Here is a 25,266-nt window from a genome sequence, read left to right as displayed (position 1 = left end):
GAAATTTGGGAATTAGGGGATTTGAGAATTAGTGAAATTGATAATTTGGGAATTTAAGAATTTGGAAATTTGTGATTTTGGGAATTTGAGACTTACGGAATTTAGGAATTTAGGAATTTGGGAATATGGAAATTTGGGAATTTAAGAATTTGGGAATTTGAAAATTTGGGAATATAAGCATTTGGGATTTTAGGAATTTAAGAATTTAGGAATTTGGGAATTTGGGTTTTTTAAAATTCTAAAATTTTTAGAATTTTAGAATTTAAGAATTTTAGAATTTTAGAATTTAAGAATTTTAGAATTTTAGAATTTAAGAATTTAAGAATTTAAGAATTTAAGAATTTAAGAATTTAAGAATTTTAGAATTTTAGAATTTTAGAATTTTAGAATTTTAGAGTTTTAGAATTTTAGAATTTTAGAATTTTAGAATTTTAGACTTTAAGAATTTAAGAATTTAAGAATTTTAGAATTTTAGAATTTTAGAATTTTAGAATTTTAGAATTTTAGAATTTAAGAATCTTAGAATTTTAGAAATTTAGAATTTTAGAATTTTAAGAATTTTAGAATTTTAGAATTTTAGAATTTTAGAATTTTAGAATTTTAGAATTTTAGAATTTTAGAATTTTAGAATTTTAGAATCTTAGAATTTTAGAATTTTAGAATTTTAGAATTTTAGAATTTTAGAATCTTAGAATTTTAGAATTTTAGAATTTTAGAATTTTAGAATTTTAGAATTTTAAATTTTAGAGTTTTAAATTTTAGAATTTCAGAATTTTAGAATTTTAGAATTTTAGAATTTTAGAATTTTAGAATTTTAGAATTGTAGAATTTTAGAATTTTAGAATTTTAGAATTTTAGAATTTTAGAATTTTAGAATTTTAGAATTTTAGAATTTTATAATTTTATAATTTTAGAATTTTAGAATTTTAGAATTTAGAATTTAGAATTTAAGAATTTTAGAATTTTAGAATTTTAGAATTTTAGAATTTTAGAATTTTAGAATTTTAAATTTTAAATTTTAGAATTTTAGAATTTTAAATTTTAGAATTTTAGAATTTTAGAATTTTAGAATTTTAGAATTTTAAATTTTAAATTTTAGAATCTTAGAATTTTAGAATTTTAGAATTTTAGAATTTTAGAATTTTAAATTTTAGAATTTTAAATTTTAAATTTTAGAATTTTAGAATTTTAGAATTTTAGAATTTTTAAATTTTAGAATTTTAGAATTTTAGAATTTTAGAATTCTAGAATTTTAGAATTTTAGAATTTTAGAATTTTAGAATTTTAGAATTTTAGAATTTTATGATTTTAGAATCTTAGAATTTTAGAATTTTAGAATTATAGAATTTTAGAATTTTAAAATTTTAAAATTTTAGAATTTTAGAATTTTAGAATTTTAGAATTTTAGAATTTTAGAATTTTAGAATTTTATAATTTTAGAATTTTAGAATTTTAGAATTTTAGAATTTTAGAATTTTAGAATTTTAGAATTTTAGAATTCTAGAATTTTAGAATTTTAGAATTTTAGAATTTTAGAATTTTAGAATTTTAGAATTTTATGATTTTAGAATCTTAGAATTTTAGAATTTTAGAATCATAGAATTTTAGAATTTTAAAATTTTAGAATTTTAGAATTTTAGAATTTTAGAATTTTAGAATTTTAGAATTTTAGAATTTTAGAATTTTAGAATTTTAGAATTTTAGAATTTTAGAATTTTAGAATTTTAGAATTTTAGAATTTTAAAATTTTAGAATTTTAGAATTTTAGAATTTTAGAATTTTAGAATTTTAGAATCTTAGAATTTTAGAATTTTAGACTTTTAAAATTTTATAATTTTAGAATTTTAGAATTTTAGAATTTTAGAATTTTAGAATTTTAGAATTTTAGAATTTTAGAATCTTAGAATTTTAGAATTTTAGAATTTTAGAATTTTAGAATTTTAGAATTTTAGAATTTTAGAATTTTAGAATTTTAGAATTTTAAATTTTAGAATTTTAAATTTTAAATTTTAGAATTTTAGAATTTTAGAATTTTATTATTTTAGAATTTTAGAATTTTAGAATTTTAGAATTTTAGAATTTTAGAATTTTAAAATTTTAGAATTTTAGAATTTTAGAATTTTAGAATTCTAGAATTTTAGAATTTTAGAATTTTAGAATTTTAGAATTTTAGAATTTTATGATTTTAGAATCTTAGAATTTTAGAATTTTAGAATTATAGAATTTTAGAATTTTAAAATTTTAAAATTTTAGAATTTTAGAATTTTAGGATTTTAGAATTTTAGAATTTTAGAATTTTAGAATTTTAGAATTTTAGAATTTTAGAATTTTAGAATTTTAAAATTTAAGAATTTTAAATTTTAAATTTTAGAATTTTAGAATTTTAGAATTTTAGAATCTTAGAATTTTAAATTTTAGAATTTTAGAATTTTAGAATTTTAGAATTTTAGAATTTTAGAATTTTAGAATTTTAGAATTTTAGAATTTTAGAATTTTAGAATTTTAAATTTTAGAATTTTAGAATTTTAGAATTTTAGAATTTTAGAATTTTAAATTTTAAATTTTAAATTTTAAATTTTAGAATTTTAGAATTTTAGAATTTTAGAATTTTAGAATTTTAGAATTTTAGAATTTTAGAATTTTAGAATTTTAAATTTTAAATTTTAAATTTTAAATTTTAGAATTTTAGAATTTTAGAATTTTAGAATTTTAGAATTTTAAATTTTAGAATTTTAGAATTTTAAATTTTAGAATTTTAAATTTTAGAATTTTAGAATTTTAAATTTTAAATTTTAGAATTTTAGAATTTTAGAATTGTAGAATTTTAGAGTTTAAGACTTTTCGAATTTTAGAATTTTAGAATTTTAAAATTTTAGAATTTTAAATTGTAGAATTTTAGAATTTCAAAATTTCAGAATTTCAGAATTTTAGAATTTTAGAATTTCAGAATTTAAGATTTTAAGAATTTTAGAATTTTAGATTTAGGATTTTAGAATTTTAGATTTTAGAGTTTAAGAATTTTAGAATTTAAGAGTTTAAGAATTTAAGAATTTTATAATTGGTCAAACTTAAAAGAGACGAACAGTTGTTGTCAAACCATCGGGGTTTGAGTGTATAGTGTTGGTAAAGGGATTTGGTGTAGAAATTTTGAATTTTTGGATTTTAGAATTTTAGTATTGCAGAATTTTAAAAATTTCAAAATTAATAATCTTTAGAATTGTAGAGTTTTCGATTGTTAGGTTTCAAAAATGTCAATGCGTTGAAATTTTAAAATTAGAGAATTTTTGAAATGAGAATTGCAGAATGGTATAATTTTAGATTAGAGTTTTGTGGTGGTAGAGTGTAACAAAGTGTGTGTGGATTTTCAGCGCCTTCTGCACGAGCGACCTAAGCTGGCCAGAGATCGCCTCCAGGATGCCGACGGAGATCAAGTTCGACTGGAACGGATGATGTTGGCCGTGTCGCTTTCCTAGTCGTCTTTGTCCTTATCCGAGGTGGCTGAAGATCGGTGGAATAGGTCGGCGTCGCAGTCTGTGGCGGAATAGGTAGAAAAGATCGATTAGATCGATAGATTAAAAATTTTGGGATTGGAGGAGGAGGAGGAGGAGGAGGAGGAGGAGGAGGAGGAGGAGGAGGAGGAGGAGGAGGAGGAGGAGGAGGAGGAGGAGGAGGAGGAGGAGGAGGAGGAGGAGGAGGAGGAGGAGGAGGAGGAGGAGGAGGAGGAGGAGGAGGAGGAGGAGGAGGAGGAGGAGGAGGAGGAGGAGGAGGAGGAGGAGGAGGAGGAGGAGGAGGAGGGGGAGGAGGAGGAGGAGGAGGAGGGGGAGGAGGAGGAGGAGGAGGAGGAGGAGGAGGAGGAGGAGGAGGAAGAGGCGCGTTGATGATTTCCTACCGCTATATCTTCTCCCTCGGCGGTCGTGGAGCAGGAGGATAAGTTCTGCGCCGCTGCCAGGAATCGGCATTCGTGATTCCGCGCCGGCGCCGTTTTCGAAATCCTGGCCGAACTAAGTGTGGGCAACAACGTCGGACGAGCTGCTGGTCAACACGCGGACCCGGCGAACAAAAACCACGTTCCGCTGGCCAACGCCGAAAAAGCACTAAGGGCCACTGTCCAACAACCATCCTCGCCGCAGGACCACGCGCCGCAATGCTAGCGGATTCCCGAAAAACTAGGACGGTTCGTCCCCGTCATTCCGCGGCAGCAGAACCGAACGTGATCCGGAGGGATAACCACACGGCGACGTTCCTTCCATTTTATGTCACTTCCACTTCTGGCATTCGTTCAAAAAAAAACAAAAAATAAACAAACAGTCGCACTCGCGCGGTAGAAAATATTGGGTTGCGGTTTTGGTTGCGTTTGACAGTTGTTACGCTTCAGAAAATTTGTGAAAAGCGGGGGGCGATTTCGAACACAAATGTTTTCGAATGTGATGAAAATGTTGTCGTTTTTGATAACATTCGAAACGAAATCGAGAACAGACGATGTTTTCGATTTCAAGACAATTTGATTTCAGATTTGCGGAACGGATTTCTATCCGTGTACAAGCTGAATATTGTTCCATGACCTATTTTAGGACTCTGGGCCAAATATGAGCAATATCGGTCAACATTTACACAATGATATTTAAAGGAGAAGTTTGTATGGGAAAAATCGAAAAAAAAATGTTTGAAAACCCCAATTTTCTTACGGTTTGCTCTGCACGGTGGGCTACTTCCATCCAAATATTCCCAAAAGTTAAAATTTTATTATTATTTTACAATTTTGTAGAACATATCAAAGCTTTACAGGTCGATCCCGAAAAGTTATTAGCTATTTAAAAATGTAATTTATGTATGAAAAACATTTTTTACGAAATTCAGGCTCGGGTATAAATGCGTTAATCTAAACCAATTTCGCTCATAGTTGGCACAGATGCTTAAAATACCCCAAAACCCCATTTTTAACAAGTAAAAAAGGTTAAAAATATAGTTGAAAATATTTAGAACAAAAACCATGAATTTAAGTATCAATTTGAAATTATGTCTAGGTCATTCACAAAGCTTAAGCTGGTATTCCATTACGAGAAACTTTGTTTGTAATCAATACAAGACTCATCACACCTTTGACATGTTTGACAGTTTCCGTGTTTCTAAAGAATTTTTTGGTATTTTGGTATTTTCAATCCGCCCGACATGCAACAACGTAACCAATTTTCAAAAAATTTCAAAATTGAATTCACAAAGTATTAGAGTTTATTAAACATAACAATTTTATTGAAAATGTTTGAAAAGGGTTCAACTACTTAAAAAAAAATCTAATTAAAATCACTTTTTTATAAAAGAAGCACTAAAATTGGATAAGCAATTATAAACTTCCAAAATTCATTACCAATTACAATTTTTCATCAAAAAACATTTAAATTGTGAACTAAGAGAAAAAATTTATAAAGCCACAATCATTCCTCAACCTTCAGAAATCTTCATAAACTTCGCGAAAAAATTGCGCTTCTGGAACCAATTTCAGCAGAAACAGCAGAAATAGTTGCCAACATCAGTAGAATTCAAATAGCCAAATGCACAGTGCTCGTTTGGTAATGGAACTTCTCTCCGTGTTTAAGTTTGAACTGTCTTTTTTTTTGGTCATAAAAATCAAATAAAAAATGGATACTAAAAAAAACGTAGATTTTTGTATTTTTTTTTCAAACCCACGAAGCTGGCACCACTTTCCTCACGCCAAAATTTCATCTCACTCGCGTCCCGCTCATCTCACCCTGCGTGACCTGTGAGGAATTCGGATGCTGGAAAACGAACAAAAAAAGGAAAACGAGTCAATATTTCCCTTCTCTCGTTCTCTCCGCGCTCAACGCTCACTTTGATGAAATTCATTCTTGGAGAGAACGCGCGTACCACGCGGTTTCCCTCAGAAAAGAAATAAAAATCTCTCAGAATTTTCTTCTCGTTCGGTGGAAACTGGAAGCTGCGGTAGTTGAAGAAGGTGGGCGGGAAATGTGATAAATGATAACGAGATTCGCGGTAAATGCTTTGTGTGTTTGCGGGAGGGTGGGAAAATTGGAGTAAAAAGTTTTCCTGGAAATGAAGAAAAACAGAGCGTAAAGTGTGAATCAGTGTTTTCGCCGTCGATATATCAAACCAGAATGCGAGATGAGATGACATCAGAGAGGAATAATCATGAAATGAATTTGCTGATTATGCCATAATTTTCAGTTAAAGGGTGCTATAAAGTTTGATAATTCAAAATCAAAAAGTGACGTCCGAATTTCAATTTGTCAATCACCTACATCTGAGCGTTCTGCTTGACCTAAACTGTCTAGGGGAGATTATATGGCCCCCACGAGGAGCAAATAGCCTAAAATTTTGGCCCAGACGGTGGACCATAAACTACGCGCGCGCTGTCTGGCTGCTATCACTTATTGTCAAAAAGATTAGCCAAAAGTGTTAAATTTTTGCACCGAACCAGTTCTAACCAAGGTTTGTTGACATGTCGTCTGCGAAATTTTCGTGAAATTATAACTCATGTTTGCACCTTTGAGACGTAAAACGATATTTTTAGCCTTTAATTTTATCATAAAATAAACAAATCAGGTTTAATTTTTGAGGTTGTTCAAACAACATATAGATTCATTCAACTGTGAAAGATTGAAAAGCGATTTGAACACAATATTTAAAGAAAAAAAAATAAATAAAAATACAAAACATCTCTGATTGAAAATATTTCAATGACAGATAACCTGCTGGAGACCGTCTGGTCCGCGCCTGCTTGACAAATTAGTCATAAAATTACCCACAGTATTATCTGCTAATTATCTCCCAAAGAGTCACGTTCCACTCCCTCCTGAGCTCTCCGGTGACGTCTACCTGACATAAATTGCTTTTCGTTATCGCACTCAAAGTTCGCGCCGACACGCACAGGTTCCTGCTCCCCATCATAAAAAATCGCTCTGATTTGTTTTCTCACGCAACAGTGTCGTTTAATTGTTCCTTTTTCTTACATTCATTCTTAAAACGCCAGCGCAAACTAAACGCCGGACCACTTGAGTCTGCAAACTACATTCTTTTCGCCAACTAAAAGATAAGTCTCCAAGATAAGACCCGTGCAACGTGAGCAAAGTGAGAATGCCATCCAAGCAGGCTATGCTAATGGCAAACACCAGTAGTATTGTCGGTTCCGTTCCAAACTGTACCAAGAAAGCGCGCCAAGCGCGCCAAGTGCCCCAACAACAACTGCCTGCTGCGATCTGTGAAAGCCAGTGAATTTTTGTTCGTAAACTCTCGGTGTGATAGTGTCAAACGGGAAACGGCACAAAAAATAATAACTAAAAGCACAAACGTTTAAATTTTTTTGCGGCAGATTTTTGCCCACTTGGTTTAGTGAATCAAAGAAATAAAAAGAAGAAGAAGGTGCCTCAAGAAGACCAAATAAAAACAAAACAAGCGGAAAAATGTGGTCTCCTGAATCGGAAATCAACTCAATTGCCTTCACAACAATGCGGCACTCGGTGTCCGCTTCGTCTGGTGCGTATTGATTTTTGCATTAAGGTTCATTAGGATACGATATTTATCTATCTCTTTGCTTTTTTTATTTCATTTTGATGAGGGATGTCCGAAAACATTAAAATATCATGAATATCGATTTTTGTATCAACTAATCTAATCTAATCTAATCAGATCCTAGCGCAGCCAATCTTTCGAAGGGATCCTGGAGAGTGCCTTAGGTTAGATGACGCCTAGCACTCTTCTTGTCATTTATTAACATTTGTAGTGCGCCATTGCATTGAAATGCATTGAAACATCACAAGCGTTAAAGCGGCCAGGCCTACTGCGTAAAGCCGTATCGCAGAGATGACTCGTAATTGGGTTGAGTTTGAGCACTGAGTGTTCGAACAGCAACACAATTCTGAATCGACATGGGAGGAAGAAGCGTGGGGACACACCACCATACGCTCCGAGATTATGGTTGTATTCGTTGGGAGCACCACGCTAAGAACTCCGGGACCCTCTGGGATGGGACACTGTATTTCCACGAATGCCCTGGACACTATTTGCCGTGGTTATAGCGCCACAACTCGCTCTCTGTAACAGTATTCCTAATTCCAGTCCACGCTCACCAAGTCGTCATGGCCTAGTGGTTAGCATTTTTGCTTACCAATCTAAAGGACGAGGGTTCGAACCCCGCCTAGAGCGACTATGATTTTTTCGTTCAATTTCAAATTTATGTGTTCTTAACTTTCTCGTTGGGAGCAGATGGGCATCGAACCCAGAACCATTCGCTTACAAAGCGAACACCGTAACCAGTCAGCCACGGCTGCTCCTGTATTTGAATATCGATTTTTGTATCAACCCTAAAAAACTACGTTTGATCAAAACTGTAAAATGACCTGCATCGAAAAAAGAAATCCCAATCCAAGCAGCCTGGCATCAAATACTCATGACACAGCGATCGTTTAGTCGTTATGACTACGGGTCCCACAGACTGCACACAGTAGCGCCCCCACCAGCCTGGCGTGAATGTGAATGAACCGATTTGAATAATAACGACATCAGCGAAATTTGAGCCTTTCATTTGCAAAAACTAGATCCCAGCTGGCCATAGCTATAAGGCAAAACAATCGTGATAAATACGATGCGATTCAAATTTCAAACCCCGCCGGCGGCTGTCACATGGCCTACTGATTGTCGTTACCGACCGGCGAGCTGCTGGTTGTTGCCATCCGACACAAGATTTGGCATGGCACTCTTGGTGGCTGGAGAAATGGCATTAGAGCTGAAGGGTAGGGCTATCAGTTTGGATTGCAAGGATTTCGTAACAAATTGCAATGTTGTTTTTTGATGAGAAAGAGTTTTTTTTTCCAAGTTTCTGAAGCAAGTTCTACTTTTTTTTAAATCAATAATTTTAATCATGAAAAATAATCAACATAAAGTAGTGGAGAAACCCTACCATGCAACACCCATCGCGCGCGCTGTCATTTTTCTCATCAAAGTGACCGTGGGGAAATCACTCAATTATGCATTAGCCTACTACGTCCTTGAACCTGGGCTGGGTGTCCAGCGACCGAACAACGAAGAGCCAACAAACCACTTATTTCAAGAGGTGAGGTGGTGACAACACACAAAGAGAGAGTAAATTCATCAAACAACACCACACCAACAAAAGTGGATAAAAAGGACACTCTTCAGGCGGGAGGAAGTGACCATAACACTAAACTCGATTCCTTCCGGAGGGCACCACGCGGGACACGGCCTGCATGTCAAGCAGCCATCGTCAAAGGCACAATCTATACCTAGGGGGAGGTGCCACCGACCAACCTCACATAATTAATTAACTCGTTGGAAGCGTTTGTTCGCTAAATAATAACGGAAAATGTAGAGAGGTTGGGTGGTGTACGGGTGGTCAACTAAATTATTCCCAACTACAAGCCGCACATAAATTAGAACGTGCGGACATTTTATTATTATGGACATCGCAGGAGGCGACGGCTTAACGCCCACCCTGGCCCAGCTGACACAACAGGACAGATGCAAGGCACACCTGATGTTGTGCGGTGCGGCAGGGTTGGACTCAGATAACAAAGTTGAAAGTGAAATTGAACTTGTCCAACTGTAATTGATTGCCATTTTTCGACTGTTTCGCGTTGATGAAAAACTCAGAAGTGACGGAGCGCACCATTTTTTTCCGGAGCCCTACTGAAAATTTAAATTAGTTTGTTCAGAGAGGCTCTGTGTCACGTCGTTTTTATTTTTTTTTTTTGTTCTCTTTTTGCTGCTCCCAGCAGTGTAACAATGTGTAAAAGTTAATTTAATTTTCCGGCAATTTCCACCATGTAGAAAGAAAAGTACTACTTTTTTTATTAACATGACGTAATGCAATTTGAATTTCAAACGGGGTTTGCTCTAACACCTGCAAAGGGCCAGCAATTTGGATCGATTACGATCCAGGAGGGAGAGCCGGAAGCTCCTGTCCAAAGCATGCATAAAAACCAGAAGAAACGTGATGAAATCGGGCTGAACATCGCACATATGACTTTTACTTATATGAGTGGCACCGGAAAGCTCATAAATATGTTAGGTTATGGGAACCGGGCTGCTTGGATGACTCTATATCGGCATATCAGCTCTCACCATGGCAACCAATAGCAGAAGTCGAACACACAGTAAAATTATTTTTTTAAAGTGAAATTGAGACTAACATTTTGTTATGTTCAACACTGAAATGTCGTTTTCCCTCAAATAGAGCTAAGCTAGTAAAATTTAAATTTAGATGTAAGTACGCTCCCAGCAAAGGCTTATGAATTGATTTCAAATGGATTTATTTATTTGATAAAAATGAGAAAATTACACAATGTTCACATTTTTTAACACTGAAAATCACATCATTTGGTATACCAATGTAAACAACATGTTGCCAAGAAACATCAGTTGAAAAAAGATATACTTCATCAAAAACTTTGCATACTACTTATCGATAAAAAGTTACTCAAGATACTCATTTTAACTTAAATCGCGAAATGTAACATTAAAACTTAAATAATTAATGCCCCAATATGAACCGTAAAATATTTTTCAACACTCCAATATTTGTTATTTTTTATATAGGTATCACGCAACAAGAAACGTTTTGTTGACCAAAATTGCAAACCAAAATCGTTCAACTATTTTAGAAATGTATTTTTTAAAGTACTTTTCCTTAAAATAACTTAATTTGTAGATATCGATAGGCAACACCATCCAGTATGTTTAAAATCGGCCTAAAATGCAAATATTGACCATTTGAGTCTTAAAAAAAAATATTCCGCAGATGAAATTCTTAAGAATAGTCTTTCAATAATAATACCAAAATTGAGTTATTCGTTTTCCATTTTTGAAAACTACGGTTTTTATTTTGAATTCCTGAATAACGTATTTTTTAAGTTTCATTTTTTTTATGTATTTTAGGTGACTGTAAATACATATAGATCGGTGCGGAAATTGGTATTGGAGATATAATTTAAAAAAGTGGTATTTGTAAAAAGTAAAAAATAACTGTAAAAAAAAAACAAAAAAAAATTAAAGATCAAATTTGCAATTTAAAATGAATCTATAGTTTTTTTTATGAATTAAACTCTATGATCGAAAAGCGCACCGGCAATTTTTTGAAAGGCTTTATATTTTTCTACAAAAATATTTTTTAATTTAACCATTTCCAAATTCAAGACATTTTAATGTATTGTAATATAGCAATAAAGTAATGCTTCATGAAGGAAAGGCACACCGCAAAAAATATTTTCGAAATGTTGGGAAAATGTATGACTGTTTTTTGTGTTTTGTGTTTTTCGATATAGTAACCATTTTCAAGTTTTAAATATTCATCTTTTGGCAATTTACAAATACTTTATGAAGGAAGGCAATCCTGAAAAAATATTTTTAAATGGCTGAAAAAATCTTCAAAAATTTTTTTTTATTTTGTTAATCAGAATTCTGCTGGTTGCTGAGATACAGCTTCTCTAAGTATTAAGTCTGTGTTTTCTAATCAGTTTTCATTTTCAACTCACGATATTTCGGAAAATATTTGTTTGTTTTTAAATTAAATAAAATGAAACTTTTGTCAAATTGACTAATCATATTTAAAAATTATAAAATCAAGAGTAAAATTTTTATTTTATAAATGAAAAGAACAAAAATTTCATAGAAGTAATATTTTTCGGCATTGAAAATTAAACCAAAACTGTTGAATAACTCGTTTGTGTATTTTTGTAATTTCAAGATATTTACGAAGGTAAAGCAGACCTGCAAAAAAAGCTAATGTTGAGAAAATTTCCCACATTTTTTTTTACTTTGATCATCGGACTGCTGCTGGCTACTACGATACAGGCTATTTAAAGTTAAAATTTTGTTAGTAAAGTTTATTTTTGTAAAATTTACTGACATTTCCAAGAAAAAATATTTAGATATTTTAGAATCAAGTTTAAACTTTTAAAATGGTATAACACTTTACAAAATTTTAAAATGTTAATCTTAATTCCAAAATTTCACAAAAGTTTCATTTGTGACACAAAAACTGTGCAAGATAAAATATTTCGTGATATGCCATATAAATTTTTGAGCAAACATTAAAAAAATTAAAAACGCAACATTTTGTAAAATAAATCAGTATTTCAAGAAAAATGGTACAAATTTTATTTAAAGTTTTTGTTGCCCGAAAAATCGGGGGGTAAAAAAAAATATTTTCAAAAAACTTCAATATTTCAATGAAAATTTAAGTGCAATCAGTTGAAAACAATTTAAAATGCATTTCCCTGCGTTTAGAATCATTTTTAGCTATTTGGGATGATTAAAAAATCTCTTGAATTTTTGAAAATTTTCCATTTTCTTAATGATTTTACATTTTCTTAATAATTGCAAAACAACTGAACTAGTGTAAAATGCATTTTAAAACACTTTTTTCATGCAAATGTTTAAACTTTGGCTTGTTATTTCAATATTCATATTTTTTATTAATGAAAAAGTTTGATTTTTCATATTTAATATCACGTACTAAAAAAAAAATGTGTATAATGTAGAATAACACAGAGAGTTATGTAAATTTCAGCGCTTGTTCTAGATTTGAGGTAAAATTACACCACGTTTTGATATACACAAAAATAAAACTTGAGTTACAACCTTCAATTTTCAACATCCCTTTCCTACACTTTTTTTAACTGTGCACCGAACCCATAACCCTGCCAAACTTATGGACTATTTCTGGTGGGAATTTCGGGGCAGTAATCTCCGAGTGCCGTTTAGAGATGGAAAAATCCAGAGGGCGCCCCTCGAACAACCAAGTCACGTAACGTGCCACCCAATTTAGTGGATTATTGATTCGAACCTATCAATAGCGAGGCGTTCTTTTTTCTTTCGAGTGACATCCAAGAGTCCGATTTTTTTCTTTTAGTAAATGTCAAAACTAAAATATTTATCACGATCGTAGATGGCGGCGGTGAAACGGAAGGAAAAAGTTTTATCTTTTTTTGTGAATTTGTGTGTGTCGTAAAATGAAGAAAACGTCAACTTTTAATCAGCGGTTGGCAGGCGAACTGGTCGCTTGCGCGACCGGAATGATTCTTCGAATCAATAACAATAAAAAAGTAAAAAAAAAACAACCCCGAAAGGATAAAGATAGCGTAAAGCAAAGGACAAAACGGTCATTACAGCCGTCACAAAAAACAGGACGAATTTTATTTACTGACATTTTTATGTCTTTTTCCTTGACAGTTTTTCGTGCAGGAGCGAGTCCATTTTTACTTTTTTGACTAATTGTTTGACAGTTTTATCTGTTTCACCGGCGTGCCATCATAGTAGGTCAGTTCGTTTTTTTTTTTATTATTTTCTCTGCGATGCGGCGGCGTTGCATGAAATGTTGCACTACTAGCATATAGCCTACTAGGTGTGCTACTGTGGAAAGCAAGATTTGCCCGGCATAGATAAGCGCAACGGCTAGGTTATTTTTCTTTCGTGGTGGAAATTTTCACCCCGCAATTGTGTGTGTGTGTGTTTGCGGACAGTAAATAGTGGCGTGCAGGAAAACATCCAAAACTGGGCTGCCATCTTGCGGGCAGAAAAAGGAAGTAGTTGAGCTGAAATGGAACCGAGTTGGTTGGAATTTGAATGCAAATGAGTATTTTTGCTGGGGAAAAAAATATGCCGCATCAAAATTGCAAACGAAAAACAAGTATGAATGAATATTTATTGCTAAATTATTTTTTGAATTATTTAGAGTACACAAAGTTTGCGTTTTACATTCATTTTTTTTTGCCGCCACAAATATTTCAAAAAGAAAAATTATTTTTTCACAATTTTCTTCCATTAATTTTTTTTTTCGACTGTTCAAAATAAATTTCATCATCGAAATGGGTCTCCCTGCTACGATCACGCTTCAAATAGTCCAACAAGAAGCCAATGCTGACAGCATCATAAAAAGTGTTTTCCTCAAAATGAAATGCCATCTTGCTAGCCTTCCCCAAGTGACAATAAACCAATCATAAAACGTTTTCCCCCAAAGACAGTCCGACTGTCAGTGCCTGCTACGATGTCCAAAGCTTTTCGGCAGATTATCGCACACTACTAGATTAAATTTTCGGCATGGTGACACTATCTGTCACATAAAATCGCACACATTTTATGCGAGTTGAGCGAAAAAAATAACAAAATTATGTATGCATGAAAAATATTGTCATCTGCCAGGCTGCTGGTGGCGCCTAATTCAGTGCTTTCGTCCGGATATCGCAGATAAAACAGCCACGACGTAGATGAAACTGAGCCGAGACAAAAAAGGTCGTAAACTCCCCCCACTACACCCCCTCAATCGCTTCATTGACATTGGCACAGGATCATAAATCGTAATCGACCCGCGCAAAAAGAAAAGCGCAAAATATTTCCAACACGTGTCCGGCTTCGATTCTGCCCACGTGTGACGCCGACGTCAACATCGCTTAAGGTCAAAGGTTCACTCTCTTAAGGGTGACACCGACGCCACGACGCCACTGGCCAAAATTGGGTCAACTTGCCACACTTGTGCCAACCTTTTTTTTTCGTCGCTCCCAAAGACTTCAACGCAAAACTAGGAAATGTTTTTGAACTTGAAAAAGTTTTCTTTTTCGCGTGTCACGAGTTCGTATTTTTTTTTGTTCCGCTTCCCAGCTGGCAACACCGCAGCACTTGTTCGTGTTCAAGTTCAGTGACAGAAAGAAGTTTCGCCCTTTGGCCCGGGTGGCGGCGCCACCAGCTCCGACAGTGCTCACAGAGCCTGCTGCAAAAAGCCATTCCTTGTTTGCCAATAAATCATTCCACACACAAAAGTATTTATTTTCTCCCCCCCTGCCAAAAAAGGGCTCTGCCTGCCAAAATAAGACCGGGCCCCAAGTTTGCTTTGCTGCATTTTACGGTTCTTTGCCAATTTTACTTTTCTTTGCGTCTTGTTGCTTAAAGTGCTAAAGTATTATGACAAATTGAGTGCATATTGTCTGGAAGGGTATTTGCCGGAACGAGCTTTTCTGCACTTGCGACTAATTGGTAGTTTTTGGGGGGAAAAAGTTTTTGCGACTGATTGACAAAAAGTGTGGAAGCCATTTTGAAGAGAAAAAAAACAGCATGATAATTTCACTGTCACGAGCACGACCCCGAGGCGCCATTTTGGCTGGGGCCATAATTTGTGAGCGTGTTTACCAGATAAGCAGGCCCACAAGGACATCCGTGAGTGAGCGATTTCAATAATAGCGCAAAATATAAACTTTTGGTTCACAAGTTTATGATTTTGCAATGAAATTTGCCAATGAGCAATAAATTCTCTGTGAAAATAAAAAAAAAATACAAAATTTAAAGATGTTTTTATTATACTTCAGAACTAAACCTTTTGACCTTTTAGATTCCACCCGGGCAGACAGTAATAACAAAATGCATGTCATTTCAATAACAAATACTGTAAAAATCACAAAAAGTGTTATAGAATCATCTTGAGATAGTAGTTTATGCAACAAGTTGCAAAAAGAGGATTTTTTCAGCACGAGTCGTACATTTATCCAACGAGGTTCACCGAGTTGGATAAAACGAAGAGTGCTGAAAAAAATCAAGTTTTGCAACGAGTTCCATACAACATTTTTTGCAATTCCAAAAAACACACACTGAGTGAAATTTTATGTCAAATTTTTATGTATTTTGTCAATAAATCGTCTAAATCAAAAAAATGTTGAAAAGTGTTACTTTTCGAAACAGGTGCTGAAAAGTTCAACTTTTCAGCACCCATTTGAGTGCTGAAAAGTAGAACTTTTCAGCATTTATTTTGAAAAGTGTTGTTATTCGATTTTGTTATTTTTGGTACAGAAAAGTAGGCTATTTCGTCGTTCCAGAATGACAGGAAAAGTAAGTAGTTTCACGACGGAATTGCAAAAATTCATTTTTTGAAAGCCAAAACAACTTAAAAATAACATTTTTTATTATAGAAGAATACCTCAAACTGTTTGAGATGATCGGATTAGTTGTTAAAATAACAAAAACTAATAACAAAGATTTGTTCGAAGAATAACTACAAATGTTATTAGTCTGTTATTACAATAACAATCCAATAACAAAAAAATCATAACGACGAATAACAAAACTTGGTAAAAAAACATAAAATGTTATTGACCTAGTATTTTTAAATAACAAAAAATGCTATTCACACGTTATTTCCGTCTGCTCGGGCACACGATCTTTTAAAATGTTAGGCTAGATTTCTCAACTAATAACCGATAATTTCTCGTCAGAGAGCTAAAATCGTTTTAAAAGATGAGTTTCGATTTTTCGAAAACAATTTATAACATTTTTTAAAGAAAATCTCAACGTCAATAAAAAAAACTTTTTGAGGAGCAGAGAAAATTTCACAAAAAAACGCTATCTCAGGAATTTTCAAAATCTAGCAATAAATTTCTGAGGTACAGCCTTACGAAGAAATCGAATCGATGAAAATGTTTTTTTTAATGTTACCTAATTAACCCACAATTTTTAACTGATGATATTTCAGAAATTATTGCTCCAATTTTCAATGTGAAAATAAAAAAAAACTTTTGCAATATTGTATGGTTTTTCATTTGATGCAAGATCAAATTAGCATTAAAAAATTAATTGACTCATTTTTCCATAAAGTTAAAAACACTTTTTTCTTGAAATTTCTTTTAAAAAGAATTTCAATTAAGAAACATTCTCATTAACAGTCATACAATTTTTCTTAGATACTTTTTATCGAGTTACTGGTTGCTGAGATATAGATTCTTTATGTATTAATATTATTGACTTTTCAATTAATTCTATTTTGGCATCTAGAATGCCAAAATAATTGTGTTAAACCTTTTGGTAAATGTCCTTATTTGAAAATGTTAAAAATACTTTAAATGGAGAAAAATTTAATAATGCAACACCAAATGTTAGCTTTAACATTGAACCAGAAATTGTTGTAAAAAATACGATGTTTAAAAAAAGTTAGTATTGTACACATAAATATAGGAAAAAAATTCCATTGTTTATTGTGCTGATACCAATACAGTCTAGACTCGATTATCCGAAGCCTCGATTACTCGAAGTTTCGATTATCCGAAGGTTTGTATGAGACTTCGGATAATCGAATCCAAACAAAAAAAAAGTTTTCGTATTTTTTATTTTATTTTTTATACATTAAATTTTAGTAGTAGGATCCCATTTCATCCCGATCCCAGTCAAATTTGAGTTGTTGATTCGGCTGGTACAAATATTTTTAAAAGTATTTGTCACCCCCACCTTCAAAATTGGCCCGAAAAAAACAGGGGGCAAAAAATTTTTTTTACAATAAACTTCAAAATTTCAATGAAAATTCAAGTGCAACCAGCTGAAATCAAATTAAAATACATTCTTCTGCGTTTAAAATCATTTTTTGCATGTTTGGGTTTATTAAAAAATCTTAAGATTTTTTGAAAATTTTCGATGTAAAATCTTTTTTTCGATACAATTTTTGTTTTTGTCAGATCTTAGATTTTTTGAAAACTAATGATTGCAAAACAACTGAACTAGTGTAAAATGCATTTCAAATTTTTTTTATTTTTTTTTTAAATAATAGTTTACCTACGTATTTGATACGATCAAAGTAGGCTGTTATCATCATCTATTTGTACATACAAATCACTATATTATTACTATATTATTTTGCTGTGATGTAGATTATTTTAAATGCTAAAAATATGATCGAATAAATATGTTTTGTTGAAAAATGTCGAAATTACCCTCTGGAGAAAATATGGCTTTATTATAGAATATATCTGGCTTATGAAAAAAATCCTTACAGACACTTTACTTAAGAAAACTGTTTGCACGTTTTAGTAACTTTTAAAAAACTGTTTCAAAAACATAAAAAAATGTTTGGTTGTTGCTCTCTAACATCTTTTAAATAATAATGATTTTAATGACATCAGAAAAATAAAAAAATAAAACATTATTATTTGGCATGCAGTAAATGAAAAATGACAATTGAGGATTTTAAGTGCAACGTAAAATGTTCACAGCAAATATCTAAGCAATTCGTTGCTTGTGTGCTATCTTGTGACAAAAGAAAGGATGTGTCACAACATAGCACATAAGTGACGAATTTTTGATACTTTTTTTTTAAAGAAACAAGTTATTGATTTTTTGATATTTAATTTTGATATCAAGAGCATCACAAGATTAAAAAAAAATATCAAACATTATCTACACGTCAATAAAAAAAATCCAACAAATCGCAATCTTCACAGCTAGATTTCACAACTAAAACCACCCATGAAAATGAGGGGGCACAAACACAGCCCGTCCCGATTGAGTAACCAATAAAATCGATTATTTTAACAACTTGTTTACACCACACACTGACTGTGTATGTTCGATGAGATTTCAGTTTCGCCCGGATGCTACCCGGCGGCGTGCGATTGCTACATCTCACGACTTTTCCGGATGTGGCCGCGTTGCAGAGAAATCTTGTTTAGCTTTCCAACGGAGGAATTTATCGTGAAAATTTGCCCAAGTTCAAAATCAAAGCAGAGGCGATTCATCACAGCGAGAATCGATTTCTGATCGTCGCCTACTTGGCTGCGCAATGTTTACAACTTTTGTCGCGAGCTCAACTGCCAGCGTGTTTGTTTTGGTGTTTTGTGCGGCAAACATGCACACGCCTCTCTCTTGCAGCCGTATCATTGGACAAATATTTATCGCCCGAGACCCGTGTTTTATCGTGACTCCATGACCAGACAACATTCTTGTGTTTGAGTTTGGATGCATTTGGCAACGTGCATTTATCGATTGCCAGATAGTGCACGTGGCCTGCCACGATTGAGTCTTGCGGGAGTCGCGGCTGTCAAGGTTACAGTTTCCAAAGCCAGCTTTGTTTACAACGCGAAACTAACATCTTTATTAAGCCAAAACCAAAATCAACCATCGCCGTTGCGGGATGAAAAGCCAGCTTTGGCCGTGGATAAAAGTCGTGCCAGTATGAATAAACAATTTAATCCGTTCTCGGATCGTTCGGAGCATTTTGCGCTACTTCACAGGTCTAAGACCCGACCATCGAAACGGACTAATAAAAAGATAATTTCCACTTTGTAAACATGATGAAACTTATTTGCAATAATAAACGCTCTCGGCGCAAATGGTTGTCAGATTTTCCGAGCCGACTCTTCACTCATCATTGCGCGGGATCAACCGTTTCACGTTGGCTTCTAGGAAATGTAACAAGAAATAATCTGATCAAAAACATGCCTCATTGTTTTTCCTGCTTCAGTTGAGAAGTGAATCTACTCAAGAATCTCGAGAGCACCACTTGGCGTCAACAGACTGAATTGGCACTTGACAACCATTAGGATACTTCCGAGCGCATCCAAGTAGGCTGACTTTGACGTTGGCCAGGCTACTCGATCAAGCTTTTTTTGTTTCAAACTTTAAAATTGATGATGACGAGAATCCCGTCGCGTTTATTCATCACTCAGCTAGAAAAGACCCCATTTCGGACGTGTTTTGCATCATTAAACGGTTACACCACATCGAAATGGTCGGCTCACCGCCAAAGGGAGCGTAGAGCACGCGGAAAATCGTTTATGGCCGTTTAGGGAAATGTGGTAAGCAAGAAGAGGGAGAGCAAAAAAAGAACAAGAAACACGAACGACAAAAGCCAACATAAAGTGCCATTACGAGCAGGGAGCAAAGGAGGTATAATGGTTACCGATAAGTGAGGGCCGAAGGACGTGGTAAACAACATTGATGCACGAACCAAACACAAACACACACACACAAACTGTCAAACATATTTAATGGATGGCACTAGCACCCCGAAAAAAAAGTTCTCTCCATCCTTGGGAGGCCATGACCGCGAGAGGGCGGTCGCGATGGGTGAGAGCATAACAAAGCAGGCCAACAAACTAATAATACCGCGGGCGACACAGCGAAAGCAATGTAAAAGTGAGCGGAACGGTTAGGGTTACTAGGATGAAGTTCATCAATTGACCAAGGATAACATTTTAAGATTATATTACTCTTCTCATTGAAAAGTGCCAGCGACAAAATTGGGCGAAAAGTTCATCGCCCGGAGATCGCGAGTTGGCGCGAGCGAATGAACACCGCGAAAAAAGATTCGGGGGTGCATTGGGGTTAAATGATTATTTCGTTATTCGGTTTAATTAGAAAATAATTATTTTTTCGTACATATCGCTACTTTGATGCGATGTAATTAATTTTTACAGTAAATTAGGCATTGTTACATCAAATTTGACCATTCAATCGCACTAGAATGGCCAAATTTTAAAACAACAATGTTTGCCAATTTGACCTTTTTACCCCCAATTCCCCTTGTAGAACAAAAGAAAAGTTCATCCGCGAACTGTCAGCAGCACGCTGTTTTGTTTGCTAGATCAACATTTGGAAATATCGAACGTTAAAGGAAATCGCTCAATAAATGGAAATTAACCGATTTCAAATGTTTTGGCCTCAAATGAAAGGTAAGGGTGGCTAATTTTTGATTCCGATCTGTAAAACTTGTTCTTGCGAGGGTTCTGGGCACTGCTGCAATCGATTTTAACGGCGGGTTGCTTCCGGTTGCATTTAATTTGCGGAGAAGGTTTTTCAATCCATCAGGGGCTTATTGGGGGCAACAGTTTCGGTAATCCGGAACTTCTGGTAAGTTTAATATTTGCAGTGTTTAGCATGAAAAACAAACTTAGACTATTGAATACAAAATAACGCCTCATTTTTCTGTTTGTATGTTGTTGTGCAGGTTTGGTTTCAAATATTTCGTTTGATATGTTTCAATTGGGTCCTAAAGTGAAGCTTAAATTTGTGATATTATTGTTCACAACGATAAAGCTTATATTTCTGAGTACTATGACACTTTGTACGACCGAGAAAGATTTAAAATCGATTTTTAAATCGAAATTTGAAAAAAAAATCGTGGCCCTTCTTGACAAAAAGGTCCTACTTCACAGCTCGTTCTACGCGGACCTTAGTGGATTCATAAAAAAAATGTTGTCCTGTCCTATTTTTTGCATTTAAATAAAAAAAGTGATCAGAGATGGTTTTTAATCTGTTTTTTACCGTTGAACATAACAATTGACTTAGGGCTTTTGGACCCTATTGCCCGCCATTACGGGGTTTGTTTTCCGGTACCCCCTGAGATCATGCGTGATCAATGGAAGCCTATAGGCAGCAATTCCCCACGAAAACAGCATGGAAAAAACAAAAGTGCTCGGATCGGGCTCAAAATTTTTCTGAGGGTTCCCTGGCCGAAATAATTCGGCCCGTATTTTTTTATTTGGCCATTAGGGTGACCTACGCCGTATTAGGGTGGTCTGAAAAATGGAAATTTTCGTCGATTTTCGCAAAAACCATTTTTTTCGAAAAATCATAACTCCTCGCCATTTTAACCGATTTCAATTGTCTTATACGCAAATGAAAGGTGATAAGTTGGTGATAAGAAAAATAGTAAGAAGTTTCAAAAATCTAGCCTAACATATGAAAAGGGCGTATGAAACTTTAAAATGCCGTTTTGACGGTGTCTGAACCAAAGAGCTTATGTCTGGAAATATTTTTAGCGGATTTCCCGGACATTTTACGTAACAAACCAAAAAATGGGAGGAGTTCATTAAGGGACCATCCACAAACTACGTGGACACTTTTTTGGAAAACCCAAACCCCCTCCCCTCGTGAACAATTGACCATACAAAAAAACTTTTTGTATGGAGCATGAACAATCGCCAAACCTCCCTCCCTAAATTGTCCACGTGGTATATGGATGGTCCCTAACAGGATTCGAGATATGATTTTTGAAAATAAAATCCGTGTTTTTGACGCTCCGCGCAAAAACCGGAGAATGCCGAAATTGGCAAAAAATCAACTTTTTCACTAAAACTGCGATAACTTTAAAATTTCAGCGATGACCTATAGATGTTTGGGGATCAAAATTGTTTTAATTAAAAGACGTAACTTTTGGTACCCAGACATGTCATCGTTGAAATTTTAAAGTTATCGCAGTTTTAGTGAAAAAAGATGATTTTTGGCCAAATTCGTCATTCTCCAGTTTTTGCGCGCGGAACGTCAAAAAACACGGATTTTATTTTCAAAAAATCATATCTTGGAATCCTGTTAATGAACTCCTCCCATTTTTCAGTATGTTATGTAAAAATGTCCGGGGAATCCGATAAAAATATTTCCAGACATAGGCTCTTTGGTCCAGACACCGTCAAAACGGCATTTTAAAGTTTCATACGCCATTTTCATATGTTAGGCTAGATTTTTGAAACTTTTTACTATTTTTCTTTGAAAGGCTAACTTATCACCTTTCATTTGCGTATAAGCAGCGCCGTACCTAGGGGTTGGCGCAGTTGGCGACCGCCAAGGGCGCCAGCCCTTGGGGGGCGCCGAAAACGATGATTGTACAAATTTGTCATGTTATTATAAAATCCTAGAAAGGTATTCAGAACAAAAGGGGCGAGAAATTTTAAAGTAGGACTACAAAATAACTCGATAATCTTGGTCGGAATATTACAAATATTACTTATAACACTTGGGGCGCCAAAATCAACTATTTCAATAATTGTACCAGAATTAAATTTAAAATTAAATTCTCTCAATTCATTTACCAAAGGGGCGCTCAAGTGGCAAAAATTTCAGGGTTTTATAACAATTCTTTGAAATAGCTAGAGATTTTATATTCCAACTACAGTATATAAAATTCAATTTAAATTTCACCATTTTTTCCAGCATCAGGAACCATCAAGCTTTTTTATGTTTTGAAGTATTTTTTTTATATAATCAGCTATTTAACTGAAATTTACACATTTCTATTGAAAATCTGAAATAAAAAGAATAAGATATTTCAAGTTTAAAGAAAATGGCATTTGAGATATTTTTATCGTTTTAAATGCAAACTTGTGCGTTGAGATTGGCCTACATTTTCGAAATACTGAAGTGTTTAAATTGAATATTTCTAACACAAAAAATGCTTTGACTTTGTTAAATTTCTAGCAAAATATTTTATTTTTTTCAACATAAAAATGTTGGTTTTTTAAGAGCACATAAATTGCTCTAAATATATTATATTCTGCTGCTTGTATTCAATTGCTTGTAGCAAGAGTGAAAAAGTAAAATTTGGGTGTCTTCGACAAAGTTGCATAGATTGGCATGCCCACCAACTTTTTAGTCGTAAAAGTAAAATATTATACAATTTCTTGTATAATTTTGATTTGCAGAAACACCATTATCGCGGACTCATTAGAATTTAAACCAAAGCAAAATTCCAACTCCAAAAACAGCAATATTTTTTGGGAAAACACAAAGTTCTACTTAATTTTGCTTCTAGGGTCAATAATTTGAAGAATGTTAGTAACATTTTTCTTGAAAATTTTTGTTTTGTTATGTTTTAATGGAATGGATAAAGTTGCTTATCTTTCACATACATTTTTTTTATTTCATGGATTCCATGTGTTGGGCTATCCAGTGTAATTTCGCCTAAATTTTCACATTCACACAAACGGTTCTAAAAGCTTTGTGTGTAGAGGGTGACTATTCTCGAGATTTTCAATTTCTCGGGAATCGAGAGTTGAATTTGGAAATTTCCCGGGAATTCCCGGGACCTGATAGTGTTTATAACTATGCCAATAGTGCCAGTAATGTATAAAGAAAAGTTATAAATGTATTTCTATTTAATGAATTCAGTTACGATTTATTCATGCTTATTTAATGAAACGTTAATTAGTAGCCTCATTATTTTTGGGAACTATGATCTACTTCTTGATTTTTTTCTGATGATGAACTTGTTGTATGAACTTGTTATTAGATTTTTGTGAAATAACAAAATAGCTAATATATAATTTCCCAGTATCAGGATTTTACAATATAATAAATAGCGACTCAAAACAACAATTTTAATATTTTTCTTTTTAAAACTGTAAATATGCATTGAAGAAATAGTGATCCGGAAAACCCGAATGTTCACATTTGGCGGACTTTACAAAGATTTCCAGAGTTTTTTTTAAAGATATAATTTAATATTGAGGTTAAAGCGAAACACAAAAGTACTCCATGACATCAAAAAGGAAATTACCTTGATACAGCGAAATTAAAATAATAAGAATAAAAAAAATGGATTATAAGAATTGCTATGCTTGAAAGAGGATATGAAAATTATACTCTTAGAGATAATAAACAAAAATATAAAAAAAATTAGACATTCTTCTTGTGGCTAACTGCTAAGTATGCTTTAAGGTTAATTTTGGGGTCCACATTATTTTAAGTTTTCCCAATTATAGTTATTGGAATTTTTAATAAGTTAAAATTTACACTTTCTGAATTAGAAGATAAGAGAAGCATTGGTTCATTCGAACTTGAACATCTTACATTGAACACCCAATACCCAATGTTCTGAACAATTTCGAATTTTCAATTTTTTTTTTATTTGTTTATATAAATTTGCTTCGACCAAATTTCCCGGGAATCGAGAGGTCCAAAAATGGTCGATTTGCCGGGAATTCCCGCTCGTCACCCTCTATTTGAGTGTAATGGTTTTATACAAAATTTTAAGAAACTTTAGATGTCGAAAAAAAAACACAAAAAATTTCAATGTGTTAAAAAGGTAAAAACTAATTGCCTTTGTTTGAAGCTATGAATTTTCAAAAAACAAATTTTAGGAATTTTATATCAATCAAAAAACACAGTCACAGAGAAGAGAAATATTGTTTTCAAAAATAAATTGAAAAAAAAAATAGTTTCAAAAGGAATCCACCCAAAAACAAGTTTGAAAAGGAGTCCATTTTCTAATCAGTTAAACTATTTTTTCAGGAATGCAGGAAAATGCTGATACAATGAAATTTAAGCTAGGTCAGATCAAATTCTATTAAAACGATAAAACAACACTCTGCTATTTTCAGTCAACATTAATCCTAAAGCACCTTTTCGTTACAACCTATCTGTATTGGAAAGATATAAATTGATTGAAATGGTTTAAAAATAATAAAACATTAATTTGAATATTCTTCAAAGAAATAAATTGTGGTTGGATTTTTTAGCTGTTATATTTATTCAATCAATTACCATTATATTATTAAAACTCTTTGAAGCAATCGCTGAAAATTTAAGTAAACATATCAAAATGATGAAAAATTTGGAGGGGCGCCAAATTGATGCTTCGCCAAGGGCGCCGTAGACCCTAGGTACGGCTCTGCGTATAAGACAATTGGAATCGGTTAAAATGTCGAGGAGTTATGATTTTTCGAAAAAAAAGTGGTTAGTCTATGTTTGTTTTTC

General features: G+C 33.4%; 1 protein-coding gene across 6 annotated transcripts in view; it reads left to right on the top strand.

Moving 5' to 3' along the window:
- Positions 1 to 25,266, top strand: part of LOC6033655 (apoptosis-resistant E3 ubiquitin protein ligase 1) — a 99,830-nt gene that overhangs the window by 19,590 nt on the left and 54,974 nt on the right. For 3 of the 6 annotated variants that reach the window (XM_001844029.2, XM_038258103.1, XM_038258104.1), the window contains exon 2: positions 7,007 to 7,509. The exons of 2 other annotated variants lie outside the window; for them this stretch is intronic. In XM_001844029.2, coding sequence (XP_001844081.2) covers positions 7,437 to 7,509 — 73 coding nt within the window. In that variant the 5' untranslated portion in view covers positions 7,007 to 7,436. Of the gene's footprint in view, positions 1 to 6,987; positions 7,510 to 25,266 lie in introns of those variants that run through there. One more of the 6 variants, XM_038258105.1, reaches the window with a different exon arrangement.

The sequence above is a fragment of the Culex quinquefasciatus genome, chromosome 2, assembly GCF_015732765.1.
Source record: "Culex quinquefasciatus strain JHB chromosome 2, VPISU_Cqui_1.0_pri_paternal, whole genome shotgun sequence".
NCBI lineage: Eukaryota > Metazoa > Arthropoda > Insecta > Diptera > Culicidae > Culex > Culex quinquefasciatus.
Note: the sequence above shows the minus strand (reverse complement) of the source record. Positions and strands in the feature narration are given on the sequence as shown.